The sequence below is a fragment of the Mesocricetus auratus genome, unplaced genomic scaffold (assembly GCF_017639785.1).
Source record: "Mesocricetus auratus isolate SY011 unplaced genomic scaffold, BCM_Maur_2.0 Super-Scaffold_100004, whole genome shotgun sequence".
Classification (NCBI taxonomy): Eukaryota; Metazoa; Chordata; class Mammalia; order Rodentia; family Cricetidae; genus Mesocricetus; species Mesocricetus auratus.
Window position 1 is genome coordinate 88,684,350 of NW_024429189.1, and position 15,208 is coordinate 88,699,557.

Here is a 15,208-nt window from a genome sequence, read left to right on the forward strand (position 1 = left end):
CCCCAGGGCTCGAAGACTCAGCAAACTAGGCCTCTGTTTCCAAGGTTTTTCCTGGTTGTCATAAATGGTTCTTTGGCCCAGGTCTATGCATTTACTTTCTACCTTGGTATCTTTTTTGTTGTACTTTCATACACTATGTTCTGATCCTATTCTTTTCTCTCCAACTCCTCCTAGATCCTCCCTACCCACCCAACTTCATGTTTCTTCTCTTAACAAAACAAGCAACAACAAAAAGACCAAGAGCGAAGCATGGCGCTTGTTTTGTGGTGACCCCCATCTCTGAGCCTGGAGCTGGAGTGTGGTTGATACACTCAGTGTCACTATAACCACCTTCTCTCCCAGAAGAGTCAATTACAAATACCTTCTTGGTTATTTTGTGTCCTTTTTCTATGCTGGAATTTGTCTGGTTTTAACGGGCTGGGCTGGCACATGCTGCTAGTCTCTGAGTTCCCAAGTGTGTCAGCCCTGTTACGTCTGCTCTGCCTATCTTTAAAATCTTTCTGCCCGAGTCCTCCATCAGAATGGGAGACCCACCATGGCTCTCAGCATCATATTTTGCTTGAAAAAACAAGAAATACTCTAGCAGCAATAAGCACAGCCTTAGCACTGACAGGCCACTTGCAGCATGGTTTGGGTGGGGGTGTGGTTTCCTGTCTGGACAGGCACTTTTTAAACAATAGGGGTTAATGGCTGAGGTGACGAAGAAAACATTTTTATTCAATATCATGACCTAGTCTGAACGCTGTAGCTGAGGTCACTGGTAATAGTGTGCACCCTGGGGAAGTCTCTGACTGTCCTGAACATTCTGGAACCCCATACAGATATATCCCAAGAGAAGATGGGACTCATATCCTGGAGTTCATTACTACATACGTACCGGATCTAGCTTCTTCCTCATCAGAACTTCAAAATAGTGCTTTTGATGCAGCAAGTCAAATATGTATGTCATCTCATTGTACCTTCCAATGCCAGTGAGGAGGCGTACCTGAGGGAAAGGGCACTTGAGCTGCCGAAGCCAAACCACTACTCTAACCAAATGATAAACACCATGACGAGAAGGGTTGATGATGGTCAGGCTGGCATGCTTCATTTCCTCCCTGTCATTCAACTGAGGCCTCTGGATAATTTGGAAGTGAATCAATGTCATTGGTTGTTACCCTTTCTGTCTTTTTTTTTTTTTTAACTGACTACCAATTTCTGAGAGGGTGCTTCCTCTTGCCACTCATCCCCTTGGGGTGAGTTTTACTTACCTATTTGGGGAGGCATAAAGGGCTTGAGTGCCTCGTTTACACATGCCTGAACCTTGTTTGGGGGAGAAGCAGTTCTTTCCCCTAGGAAAGTTGGCTTCCCTGGCAAGAATACAATAGGACATGACAGGGGACATTCTGCTCTTTTGGGACACTTGTTTGGACAAATCAACCAGGAACAGAGGGCTGAGCTGTCTGGCTAGAAATCAAGTTGATATGGGGATCCAGAGGGCAGAGTTCCCTGAGACCCTATCAACTGTGAGCTGGGATCCTTGTCTCTCTTCAAAGCGCCTCAGGATGAGGGTGGACTTGAGGGACTACTCACCACCAGCCCATACTCCTCCTTGGGAGCCAAGTGGTTGTCTGTGAGCATCCGGGCAGCCTGCAGGACTCTCATGATGCCCTCCATGTGGCACGTAAGTGTGAGGCAGTGATGGGCCAGGATCAGGAGCTCTGTGGCTGGGGGTAGGATGTGGTAAGAGGCTGTGACTCCTTTGACCTTTGCTTGGCAGGAAAGTGAAGGGCCTGACTAGAGAGCTCTCGTCCTCTACAGGCTTACACTTAAATAGCAAGAACTGGAAGCAGTCTAATGGTACTACAACAGTACAAAAGTTGTAATATAAGAACTTACTGCAGGACAGCTCCCCATGGGGGACGGAGGGAATCTTGTCCAGCAACTTCATGCCTACCAGTGTGCGGTCTTGACATAGAGCAGTTAGCTGAAGAAATGTCTGGCTTTCTGCTGGGTTGAAAGGCTGCTTTTCTCCTGCACAGAGAGATGGAGACAGGCAGAGTTTGCCACGAGAGAGCTGGCAGAAGGACCACAGCATGGGGCCAGGAGGCCAACTGTGCCCAGCCCTGGCAGCAGGAGGGAATGTTGACAGCTCTTCATCTGGCCTTACAGGACAGGGGCATTCTTCAGAGGCAGAACTATTTTTTTTTTTTTTTTTTTTTTTTTTTTGGTTTTTACGAGACAGGGTTTCTCTGTTTTGGAGGCTGTTGGTCCAGCCTGGCCTCGAACTCACAGAGATCCACCTGCCTCTGCCTCCCAAGTGCTGGGATTAAAGGCGTGCGCCACCAACGCCCGGCTAGAGACAGAACTATTCTAAGTATGATCAGAATACAGAACAATAAGAATGTAAAAGTGTTTTCCATGCAAGAATCTGGAATCTTGAAAGGGCACGTGCTGTGTGTGGCTTTAACGTTAGAATCTTCCGTATGGGAACAGTGCTGTCTGAGAGGTTGGGGAGGTCTGGAGAGAAGGGCACCTGTTCCCCCTGATGGGGTCAGCAGCTCTCGTGTCACCTCTTCAGCCACTAGTTCAGCTACCATGTCTGGCTCAAGGCCCTGGGTGCTGATGAAGACCTGGGCTTGTCTGCATCTGTCAGGCCGCTGAGAAGCCAAGATTGTCCGGAGCACAGCTTCACTGTCCCTGGAAGCAACATCTGCATAGGAGCAGCCCAGCTCCTAAGCAGAAGATACCAGGAGCAGAGTCATGTTTTAAGCAAAAAGTAAGAGGACGCATTCTGAAATGTGTGGGCAGGCCACTGCCGTCTGAGTTTAGCAATCCCAGAGCCCCGGAAGCAGCCAGCAGCACACCTAGTCCTGTCATCTCACCAACTCGGGCTCCTCACCTCATGCTGAACACTGATCTTTTCCATCAGTATAAAGGAGTGGAATGAAATGTGAATGACCCTTTATTGTTCCTGGAGCCGAGGCCTAAGTTTCCGGAGACCCCCAGTCTGAGGCAGAGGGCTGCTTAGCCCTCACATCCTTGCACTTTCTGGCTGTTTCTCAACCAGCACAGGGCCACACACAAATCCTGGCTGCTCTGGATTTTTTTTTTTTTTTGAATAAGGGGATGAAAGAGGAGACAGTTTTGCTACACAGTCCAGGCTGGCCTCAAAACTCCTGACAGTCCTCCTGCCTCAGTGTCCCAAGTCCTGGGATTAGAGGTTTAAGCCTTCTGTCTTTGTATGCATCAAATGTTATATGTGATGTTTGAACCATAAAGCAAAATCTAACCCATGAAGTCTAGAAGGAACTCAAGCTCAAATCATTATGAAGAGGCAGGAGCCCATGGACGGTAAGTATCTTGCCTTAACTTTCTGGTTGGTTGAGCCGTAGCCAAGACTCAGTGTGACACGGCATCCTCCTCACTAGTTCCCAGATGGGCCAACATCTTGACAAGGGCCTTACGTACAAGCCATAACTCCGTTTCCTCGTGGCTTTGGGGACTCGGGGACCCTGCTCATGCTAGGCAAGCACTCTACCCTGACCTGTAGCACCAACTGCCATCTGAAGAGCTGCCACCGCAATGTCCAAAGTCTCCCCACATTCCCCCCCCCCCCGCCCCCGGCCCCTGTGGGACCCCCTCACATACCTTGGCAAGTTCATACAGACAGAGGACCTGCCGGCAGTAGTTCTTCCCATGGAGGCACTTGCTTGTGAGAGCTTGGAGATTCCTTGCCACCTCATCCGTAGGTGGCACCATCATAAACGACTGACTATCCAAACCTGAAGCTGAAAGCAAACCCAAGTCTGAAGGGAATTTTAGGCTGGCCCCTCCCCATCTCCCCATGACTTCATCATTCTGAAAAGCACCCCTAAACTGAACTGCCATGATGTCCCTTGGTCTGGGGCCACTTCTGACAGAATCCCTTTCAGGAAATCCAGTCATGATTTCTTCAACAATCTCACACTAGCTCAGACTCAAGGCTTCCTGCATGCTCTAGAGGTCAGCACCAAGACATTGCCAGACCCCTCTGCTCCCGAATTCTCCTTGTGATGCGTAGCCAACACATGTACTGATCTCCAGAACATCTCTCAACCTCCTAGGTCCTCACTTCACCCTGCTCTGCCTCTGGCTGTTGGCCTCCCTCCTCCTTCAAATCACTCCTCCACAGTCTCATTCTGGGTTTTTTTAAAGGAAATCTTACGGCCAGGCATACAGCTCAGTGGAAGAGGGCTTGCCTAGCATTTCTAAAGGCCTTAGGTTCAATCCCAGCACTGTAAAAATCCTAAGCCTTAGCTTGAAATAGGAGAAGTGTTTCTTTCTTGGTAAAAGGTTTCCATAAGGAAAAAAATAAAAGTAGAATATATAATACTTTGCTGTTTCCTTTTTGTCTTTTAGCATCTCATTCTTAGCACCAGCTGGCCTGAAGTTTGAAGTGATTCTCCTGCTTCAGCTTCCCAAGTACTTAGATTATAGATGTGAGCTGCTACCCTATTTGTTATAACACAGGGTTTTATTATCAACAAACACCATTAAGCTATGGTACATCCATTCAGTTCCATTAAGTGGAATAATCTTTTCCCATTAGAGAGCCCATCCTGACAGGGAAGATATGCAGGTTATATGATAGAATCTAACTTTTGGGGAAAATGTTTAAATGTGTTTGCATGCAGAAAATAATATATACCATGCATGCAAAAAAAATTGGCATTCTGGGAGCTTTGAAAAGATAGCATTGAATTTTCACATCCTTCATGATTGTACTGTCATTGTTACACTAAGCATGTTAATTTAAACTGTTAGAATATTAAGCATCCACGAGCTGAAGATGCAGCTCACTCAGCAGAGTGCTTGCTCAGCGTGCAAGAAACCCTGTGCACCAATCCCGTCATCATGTAAGTCACCGTGGTGGCACAAGCCTGTAACCCTGGCACTCTAGAAGTGGACACAGGCAAATTTGGGAAGAAGTTCATGGTCGCCCCTGGCCATATAGCCCAGACAGACAGCTGAAGTCTAAAACACACTTTCAAAGTGAAGCAGGGTCCTGGGGGAACATCTCTGATTCCAGTACTTGGGGGTAGGAGATCAAGGGTTCAAGGTCATTCTTGGCTACACAGCCAGTCAGAGGACAACGTGGGCTGTCTCAAAACACAACAAACAGCCCCCGAAGGATGGTGGTAAATGAAGCACAGCTCAGACCGTATTAACCGTCACTAAGGGCACTCAGTTCTAGTAGATGAAAGGGACCCACTCCACTCTTCCCCACTGAACTCTGACCACGTGGAGTGAATAAACCAGGCTGTATGAGGAAGCTGAGAATCACAACACAGTGAGCAAACTGAAGATGACCAGAATTGGCATTTCTTATCGAACAATCTGCAGAAACCTAGAAGGGAGCGCGCGGAGGAGAGACTATACGGTGTCCGTACATAGTGCACTCAAGCAAGCACTAGCGCTGGTTTTTGTTTTGTTTTGTTTTGTTTTGTTTTGTTTTTACGAGACAGGGTTTCTCTGTATTGTTTTGGAGGCTGTCGGTCCAGCCCGGCCTCGAACTCACAGAGATCTGCCTGCCTCTGCCTCCCGAGTGCTGGGATTAAAGGCGTGCGCCACCACCGCCCAGCTCACCCTGCATCTTTATATCTCTTTTTTTCCTTTTGTCTTTTGAGATGGGGCCTCACACGGTAGTCCTGGCTGGCCTGAAACTGGAATAGTAGCCCGGCTGCTAGCGCTGGTTTTAAGGTGGGGCCTAAACCCCTGTGCTTACTCTCCCCTGCCCTGGCATCCAAGCCACCTCTTGGCAGTGGTGGCAGAGGCTGCAAAGGCAGCTGGATGAGTTGGGGTTGGGAGGAAGTAAGTCCATATTGCTCTTTTTTTTTTTAAAGTCTAACCTCTGAGCCATCTCTCTAGGCCCCATATTGCTTTTTGGAGAGAGAATCCAGGTTCAATTTCCAGTACTCACATGGCAGGTCACAACCAACCCTAACTCCTCTTCCAGGGATTGGATACTCTCTTCTGGCTGCTGAAGGCACTGGATACTCAAGGCGCAAAGACAAACATGGTCTACATAGTGAGTTCCAGGCCAGCCAGGGCTACATAAGAGACCCTGGGTCAAAAAGGTGGGAGGAGCTGAAGAAATGGCTCAGCAGTTAAGAACACTTGCTGCTCGCTCTTCTAGGGGATCCCAGTTTGATCCCCAGTCCACATGGAGACTCACTGTAACTTTTTCCACTGGATCCAATACCATGTACTGTCCTGGCCTCTGTGGACCCCAGGCACACACGGTGCACATATATACATAGAGTGAAAAGCACCCATGCACGCTTCTTAAAAGAAAACACTCCAAATAATCCAAAAAGCAGCAAAGAAAAGTTTTCCTCAAAAGTCACAAACTACCAAAACTCCTCCAAAAGCCAAAAGATAACCTTAATAGTAGTATGATTATAAAAGGGATTCATAATTTTAAATATTCTAAAACTAAGACTCTAGATGCAGACTTGAGAAGATAACAAGTCAGTCACAGTGTCTCATGCCACTAATCCAAGCACTCGGGAGATGGAGAGAGGACGTCAGGACTCGGCAGCACCTCAGCTACAGAGGGAATTAAAGGACAGCCTAGGCTACATAAGATCTTGGAAGGGGTGGGGTGGGAATGACGTTCAGAAAATTAAAATTAAATAAAATTCCAATTTATGAAACCAGAATTATCCCAATTGCTTAAAAATAAAAACCAACCAGGTGGAGGTTTAATGCCAGCACTAGGCAGATCTCTTCTGAGTTCAAGGCCAGCCTGGTCTACAAAGCTACATAGAGAAACCCTGTCCTGAAAAATCAAAATAAATAAATAAATAACAACCAAACAAAAACTATTTTTAAATAGTAAACCACAGCTGGGTTTGGTGGCTCACGCCTTTAGTCCCAGCCCTCTAAAGGCAGGCAAATCTTTGTGATTTTGAGGATAGCCTGGTCTACAAAATGAGTTCCAGGACAGTCAAGGCTATGTGGAGAAACCCTGCCTCAAAAACAAAGAAACTGAACTAGGAATATTCCTCCAGAGCATGAACACAAGGCCCTCAGCTGAAGAGCTAAACGATCTCAGCTGTATCATCCAAAGGGTAACGTGTCTACCTGGAAACAAGGTCGGCTCGGTTTTTAAACATCAGCGTCTTACAGTAATAGTTCACAGAAGGAAAACAACTTGCACAATGAGGCCAACAGATGGAGAAACAAACAGTGAACAACGACGATAAAAATCTATCCTCAAACTCAGAGCAGAGTGAGGCCGAGTGCTTTCCTCTTAAGGGCAGCAGCTAGGAAGTATGCAACAGACACAAGAGCAAGAGCGATGGTGGCACAGAACTCTCTCATTTATATATGACACGTCTATGTAAAACCCCAAGAAAAGAACACAGGAAAAGCAAGTTCAATGAGGTCAAATAACAAAGTCTATCCTATTTCTATATGCTACCAATGTATAATTATAAACTCTTAAAGATTTGACTTTTAACTGTGTGTGTGTGTGTGTGAGAGAGAGAGAGAGAGAGAGAGAGAGAGAGGAGAGAGAGAAAGAGAGAGAATGCAGCAGAGTTTGGAAGGTGGAGAAGGTGTTGTATTGTAATTGGCCTAACTTGGATGCTGGAAACCAAACTGGCCCATGCAAAGGGGGTTTATGTGCTTTATATCACTTTTTTTTTCTTCTAGACCTGGCTGTCTTGGAACTTGCTATGTAAACCAAACTGGTCTTGAATTCACTGAAATCCACTTGTCCCTGCTTCCTGAATGCTGATATTAAAGGTATATGTTCACATGCTTGGGTATTTTTTTTTCAGGTAGTTTGATTATGTAGCCCTTGGCTGGCCTTAAACTCATGGGCAATCCTGCTTCTACCTCCCAGTGCTGGCTTATAATATTTTATAATTTTAGACAACTAAGCTAGCTGTCAGCCAAACTCTATTCCTCTACCTGATCTATATGCTAGTTAAAGGGTGTTACTTTATTGAATAGTTAATTACCCTGTATGTGCATTACTTGGGGAAAAGTTACTGTCTCTTTAACTTAGTGTAAATCCCAAGAGGTTCTCCTTTTTGGAGACAGCACCACACCATATGGCAAAGAGGACAGTGTGTCATGCTTTACTTACCGCTGTGGACTTTCGGAAGAGGGACACTAGGGCTCTCCTGGTCCTCAGGCAGGCCAGCACTTGGGAGCAGAGCACGGATCTCTGAGTGCAGGTCTTCCATGCTGGCCTCTGCGGACGCCAAGGCTCTACAGTGCAGCACTAGCGCCACATCCTGACTGTAGAAGTGGAAATACCGGCACGCCCTGCTAGCTTCCTGCACACAGCCACCATCCAGCAGGTGTCCAATCAGAACACTCAGGGACTCCTGCTCCTTCCAATCCAGTGTGCTCTCACACTTGTCTTTGGATGGAAGACCATTAAGGTCTAAGTACTTGGATGTGTTCAAGGCAGCAAGCTTGGAGAAGGAAAACTCATCGGCTAAGCTACCGAAGGAGAGTTCCACACCAGCTGACTTCTGCTGAGACGGGCTGGTCTGGGCTTCCTCTGGGCGGGTGTGCTGTGTGATGCGGCAGATCCAGGCCTGTTTCTCCAGCTCTTCCAGCTCCTCCAAAGGAACAGGCTCTTCTTGGGCAAGCCAGTGCCCTACCAGCAGGAGCAGCAGGTGGCGCTCTTCAAGACGGTCTTGCTCAGCGGGATGCTCACTCACCACAGGGACCTGACTGGAGAAGAAGGAAGAGGCTGCCCTGTTTGAAATGGAATTTTTCTTAAAAGTTTCGTGGCATTTTTTCCAGAAGTCAATTCTTGCGTGTTTGAGGGGCCACTGCTGAGTGTGTTTCAGGGTCTTCATTTCCTGGGTTAGCTGTGAAATTGAACAAAACAGACTTCAGCCTTGCTTGGGTAACAGATGTTGATGCTCCCTAAGCTATGCTGGCTACAAGCGCATCTAATGACACAGACACAGACAAGTGTGGGCTGCAGAGGGGGCTGGGTACAAGCGTGTGGACAGTTAGTATAAGAATAATTCTCAATGCATCCAAGTGAGTGAGGGTCAGAGAAAGCCGCCTTACATTTATCCTGCTAAAGGAAACAGCTCAAGCTTAGTCGACTGCAGTGGTTCTCAACCTTCCTAAGGCTGCGACCCTTTAATGCAGTTCCTCATGGTGTGGTGACCCCCAACCATAAAATGATTTTCCTCGCTACTTCATAGCTGTCACTTGCTGTTATGATCTGTAACATAAATAGCTGATATGCAGGATGTCTGATATGTGACCTCCAGGTTGAGAACTGCTGTTTTACAGGCCAGGCTTACATCAAAAACATGTATTCTTCAACATATGCAAAGTGTGTTCACGTCTGAAGCAGTATACAGAGGGCAGTGTTGCCGATGGGCTGCGTCTCATTGGTTCTCTGGGGGACTGTGAGTAACTTAGACGGTCTACCTGATCAATCACCAGGCTGTCCGCAGGCAGTGCTGCTAACTCTGCCACTCTCGTGGCCACAGCAAACTGTCCATCTGCCTTTAGCTTTTCCAAAATAGATCTACACTCATGCTGAAAATTCTCAGCGCTGTAGCTGGTAATAACTTCTGGGTTGATGGCTATAGGTGTATCCTTCAAGATTTGGCTGAGGACACAGAGCTTATGCACATCTGGACCTGTGTGGAAGAAAGGGCACAGTCACACAACAGTGCTGTGGTGCCCCCAAGTGTTGGGGACACACCGGTGCGAAGAAAGGAGAAACAAAGACAGGACTTTCGTTTTCATTTTTCTTGTTGGTTTTGTTTTTTGAGACAGGGTAGCACATAGCCCAGGCTTGTTTTGAACTCACTTTATAGCCAAGGAAAACGAACTCCTGACCCTTCTGTCTCTACCTCCCAAGTGCTTATAGGTGTGTGTCACTTGTCCCATAAAAATGAGTCTTTTGCTGGGCATTGGTGGCACACACCTTTAATCCCAGCACTCAGGAGGCAGAGGCAGGTGGATCTCTGTGAGTTCGAGGCCAGCCTGGTCTACAAATGAGTTCCAGCCAGGGCAAGCTCAAAGCTACAAAGAAACCCTGTCTCGAAAAACCAAACCAAAACCAAAACCAAACCAAACAAAAAATCCAATGAATCTTTTATTTTGACCTATTACAGAAGCCTTAAGTTCAGTTCCCTACATAATCAAAATGCTAAATGCGATCTCTCTCTCCACACAAACACATATGTATACATTAATATGTATGCAAATATATATATGTAAATAGAAATATGTACATTTATATTATATGGCATTTAGCATTTTCAGTGTATACCTGTGTGCATGTATGAGTGTGTGTGTGAGTGTGTGTGAGTGTGTGTGTGAGTGTGTGTGTGTGTGTGTGTGTGTGTGTGTGTGTATACACGTACACCTTGAAAAGTCTTTAGTTGAAGTTTGGCTGAACTTGTCCACCTTGCTCTAAGAACTGGTAGAGATTAGATTAGCACATGAAATCAACCTCTGTTATACACACGTGGCTTTTATTAGACAGGACCCCACTGTTAGTCCAGACTGACCTCAGTCTCATTGAAATTCTCCTACCCCAGCCTCCTGGACACTGGTATTATAGCTAAGTGGCTAAGATTGGTACTCTCCAATGCTATAGCGATGTGCTAACCTTGGAGACGATGACTCAGGCTAGCACACACACACTGTGTGTGTGTGTGTGTGTGTGTGTGTGTGTGTGTGTGTGTGTGTTTCTGTCTATCTCATTTGTTTCTGTTTAGAAGGACTGGTTGCATCTGCTATTACAGATGACCCCTTCACGGTTATGGATGTCAGTGTGATGCTATCTATCCGTGCATTCTAATATTCTGAATGCCCTCCAAAAATAATTCCGATATGGGAGCTAACTTGGGCCAGCAGCTTCAGGACAACACTGACTTACCATCAGAGAAGAGATGCTCAGTCCCGACAAGCAGCTGGAGTGTCTTCCCCAGCTCATACTGCGTCTGGCACTGCTGCAGCATAAGTTTCAAAAGGAAACACACCTGATCCTTCATCCACGTGGCAGGTATGATGGGAAGGACCCTCGTAGCCGCTGTGTCAAGCTATGAAAAACAAGAGAATGAAAAAGTAGAGTCCCAGATTTGGGAACAAGAAAGCCAAAATACTTCTTAGGGGACTCTCTTGGAGACCTGTCACAAAGGGAGTCTGGGCATCTGACAGAATGGTAGGAAGCAGTGATGGGCTCAAAGGACAGTTCTGCTACTTTGCAGGAAGTGCTGGTATTGGCGCTATGTGTATGAAAGTCAACCGCCTCGAACATTGGGAACCATGGAGTTCCCTGGCTCAAATTCTTCATACCATCAAATTAGTTCCCCTGTGTACCACTGTGAAATTAACCAACTGTGTTTCACTTGGCAGCTTCCTATAAGGGGGTCTGGGCTTATATTTGAACCCAGAATATTTTAAATTCATATTATGAAGATTCTGTAGAAGACTTTCTTACCTCTCTCTGTTGAAGAGAATTCCATGTTCCAGGTCAGCCCAGGTTACAGAGCAACTTGAGTAGACTCTTTCTTTCTTTTTAAAATACTAAAGATGCTCTTTTTTATTTACTCTGAATATGTGAGAGATGTGTGATGTGGGTCACATGTGACAACTTTAGGGAGTTGGCCCTCTCCTACTCTCCACCCTGGGTTCTAGGGATGGGATCTAGGTTGTTGAGCTTCTAAGGCAAACATACTGATCCATCTCAATGGTCCCCAAACAAACAAAAAACAAAACATTTTCCTCTCACCGTAAATGAAGTAGTGTCTTGCATTTGCCATCCCAGATTGACAAGATGTGGCCATTGACCACCCCTCTCTTTTTGGTGTCCACAGGAGGAACCATTAATCTTTGTCCCACTAAGTTTAGCTACATTGCCAGGACACAGATCACAGCAGCACATTATGTGACACTTCTCTGTGGGAACTAGGTCACTGCAACACCTGCCTGGCTTCTCTGCAATGATGCAAGTGACTTTGTCAGACATGTGGCACAACCCCTTTCCTGCTGTCCCCCCATGCCAGCTACCAGCACAAGAGCCCTGCCAACCAAGTTCAGATGTGAGAGGAGGGCACTCAATTCCAGCCTACCGTCTCAAGGCTTTTCTGGAACTCCACAAGCTTAACTTTGGCTTTCTCGTAATTCTTGAAGAACATACACAATTCATACATCTCCATAATCAACAGAAGTGGGGAATCCTATGAAGAAGAGTTGAAATTAGAAAAGCCAGAACATCAAATGCTATTAATAACAACTCCCAGATCAAATAAGTCTCGTGTGTTATTTTCTTTTGGAAAAAAAAATTAAATCCTTTTCTGGTTAGTCTAGAGAGTCCACTAGGTGGTGCTATGCCCCCAACAAATATTCGTGGAGGCAAAATGCTGTTCTATGTGGCACCAACCAGATTATTTTTAGTGGGGTTGTTAGGCCAGAAAAGAGGAATTTTGGATTAAAAAGGATGGATCTAAACTGTGAGTGTGCCCACTTAGCCTGTGTGGTTTCGGCTATGTGAGCTTTAGTTACTAGTCTAGTCTGTAAAACAAAGGGGATACCATTTCATACCAAACATTATTTTTATATTGTGAGAACTTACTAAACCAATACATGTAAGTACTCTGTTAAATAAATGCAGTGTATCTCAAAGGCTCTAGGGCCTGACACCTAATACTAAACACACACTGTATTCTATTGTTATCTCTTGTCAGCTTACTAAGAAAAAGCCAAGGAGTGCTATCCCTTGAGGACACCTGAAGAGTGAGTGGGTTGCGAGTGCGTGCGTGTGTGTGTGTGTGTGTGTGTGTGTGTGTGTGTGTGTGTGTGTGTGTGTGTGTGTGCGCGCGCGCAGCTGTGTGTGTACATACAGAATACCTTAATGAAAAGCCGGAAGCCTCGGATGAGAGTGTGGCTCTTCTGCCTTGTCAATACAGTTCTCCAGATAATGGACAGGTCGTCGAGGCTCCATGGATGATCTTCTACAGAGGCCTGGATGTGTTCCATTGCTTCAGCTGCAACCCTGTCCCCCACAGAGGTGACAATCCAAACACACAGGCAGGGCACAGCACTGGCCTCCTGCCATTGGATAAGAATGTTTCAAAATGAAAGAACTGTTTCTTAGTTCAGGTCACCATACAAACTGATGACTAAGCAGAGGACTACCATAAACTGTCCTGCAGGATATGGCAGTCGAGAGGCCAGAGGGGGACGACTCTCCATTAATTAGCTGAAATTAATGACTAAATGTCTCCCTTCTCCAGCGAGGGAGAAGAATACCCACCCAGCAGAGCCTTCTCGTGATAGCCAGCCAGGGTCCCAGCTCTGACCGCTGGCTTCATTGGTGTCAGGAGACAGGGAGGAGCCTTAGTGGATGGGAGGGCCTGAGCTGTGGAAGCACAGGCACTTTGAGTGATGCTGGGAGCAAGTGCAGGAGCCTCACTATTGTCCCCAACGCCACTACAGCCCCGCCCTGTCTGCTCTCTCTCCTTCCTTCCTTTCTTCCCTCCTTCCTTCCTTCCTTCCTTCCTTCTTTCTCCTCTCTCCATTTTGATTCTGTGTGTAAGAGCATGTGTGTGCTGATGATTCCATGTGTATGAATGAACACGTGTGTGCTGATGATTCCATGTGTATGAATGAACACATGTGTGCTGATGATTCCACGTGTATGAATGAACATGTGTGTGCTGATGATTCCACGTGTATGAATGAACACGTGTGTGCTGATGATTCCGTGTGTATGAATGAGGACTTGTGTGCTGATGATTCCATGTTGTGTGCTGATGATTCCGTGTGTATGAATGAGCACGTGTATGCTGATGATTCCGTGTGTATGAATGAGCACATGTGTGCTGATGATTCCGTGTGTATGAATGAACACGTGTGTGCTGATGATTCCATGTGTATGAATGAGCACATGTGCGCTGATGATTCCGTGTGTATGAATGAACACGTGTGTGCTGATGATTCCATGTGTATGAATGAGGACTTGTGTGCTGATGATTCCATGTGTATGAATGAACACGTGTGTGCTGATTCCGTGTGTATGAATGAACATGTGTGTGCTGATGATTCCGTGTGTATGAGCACGTGTGTGCTGATGATTCCATGTGTATGAATGAACATGTGTGTGCTGATGATTCCGTGTGTATGAGCACGTGTGTGCTGATGCTCACAGAAGACAGAAAAGGACTGCCTTGAGCTGGAGTGACAGGCAGTGTGGGCAATAAGCACTCTTAATCATCCGCCAACTCTCCAGCCCTAGTTTGCTTTTTAAAATGTATTGTATGTGTGCATGTTTGTATGCATACATGCACATGTATGCCATGGAGCATGTGTGGAGGTCAGAGGACAACTTGTGGGAGTCAGTTATCCCCCTTCTTCCAGCTTGTGAGTTGCAGGAATCAAACTCGCTGTCAAGCTTGGTGGCAAGAGCCTTGGCCTGCCGATCCACCGCACGCTTATTGGTTCCTTTTTGTGGTTGTCGCTTTATTATTTTCCTTTTAATTATGTGTGTTGAGTGTTGTACTCAGGAACCCAGGAGCATGGGGGCCACTGGAGTCTGAGTTACGGGTGGCTGTGTCGCACACAGTGTGGGTGCTGGGAACAAGACATGCTCACAGCCACTGAGCCATCTCTCTAGCCCTTGTTAGGTTTTTTTTGAGACAGGGTCTTACCTTATGGCCCAGGTTAGCCTGGAATTTTCCATCCACCTAACTTAACCACCCAAGTAAGCGGGATTCCAGGCACTACCACCATGTCCAGCTCTTCTTACTGCTTTCTGGCTCCTCAACTGAGGCTTCTCCAGCCCCTCACCTGGAAACAAGAGGCCAGGACACTGAGGATGGGAGCCCGCTGTTTCACTGCTTCTGTGAGGAGCCAGCACCAAGAGGCTGACTCTTCCGAGCACTGGTGGAGAATTTCAAAGAAATCCCTCATCTCCTCTTTGTTTCTCTGGAGTTCCTGGAGGTACTTGTGGTCTTGGCCACCATCCACTCTAGAGATGGGCCCGGATGACAGTTTTTCAAAAGCCAGCTTCAAGTGGCTCTGAAGGACTGGGCTAAAGTTCTGAAGAAGAGACTTCACCTGGAGAGCAGACGATTAAAATACACTCAATGTTCCTTTCAGCTAGAGGAAGTACATTCAGAGGGGCTCAAGATAAATCTGATGATGCTGAACTGTTTCCAAAGTCATCTGACTTGTCTGTGGT

The 15,208-nt window shown here is 46.5% G+C and overlaps 1 protein-coding gene across 2 annotated transcripts in view; it reads right to left on the reverse strand.

Annotated features, from left to right (window-relative positions):
- The window catches only part of Spg11 (SPG11 vesicle trafficking associated, spatacsin), a 66,881-nt gene that overhangs the window by 3,122 nt on the left and 48,551 nt on the right, over positions 1 to 15,208 (reverse strand). For both annotated transcript variants that reach the window (XM_040746169.1, XM_040746170.1), the window contains 11 exons: positions 14,815 to 15,084; positions 12,877 to 13,077; positions 12,099 to 12,206; positions 10,904 to 11,066; positions 9,439 to 9,653; positions 8,120 to 8,858; positions 3,631 to 3,770; positions 2,516 to 2,714; positions 1,879 to 2,013; positions 1,573 to 1,706; positions 878 to 985 (listed from right to left, as the gene is read on the reverse strand). In XM_040746169.1, the coding sequence (XP_040602103.1) occupies positions 878 to 985; positions 1,573 to 1,706; positions 1,879 to 2,013; positions 2,516 to 2,714; positions 3,631 to 3,770; positions 8,120 to 8,858; positions 9,439 to 9,653; positions 10,904 to 11,066; positions 12,099 to 12,206; positions 12,877 to 13,077; positions 14,815 to 15,084 (2,412 nt within the window). The remainder of the gene's footprint in view (positions 1 to 877; positions 986 to 1,572; positions 1,707 to 1,878; positions 2,014 to 2,515; positions 2,715 to 3,630; positions 3,771 to 8,119; positions 8,859 to 9,438; positions 9,654 to 10,903; positions 11,067 to 12,098; positions 12,207 to 12,876; positions 13,078 to 14,814; positions 15,085 to 15,208) is intronic.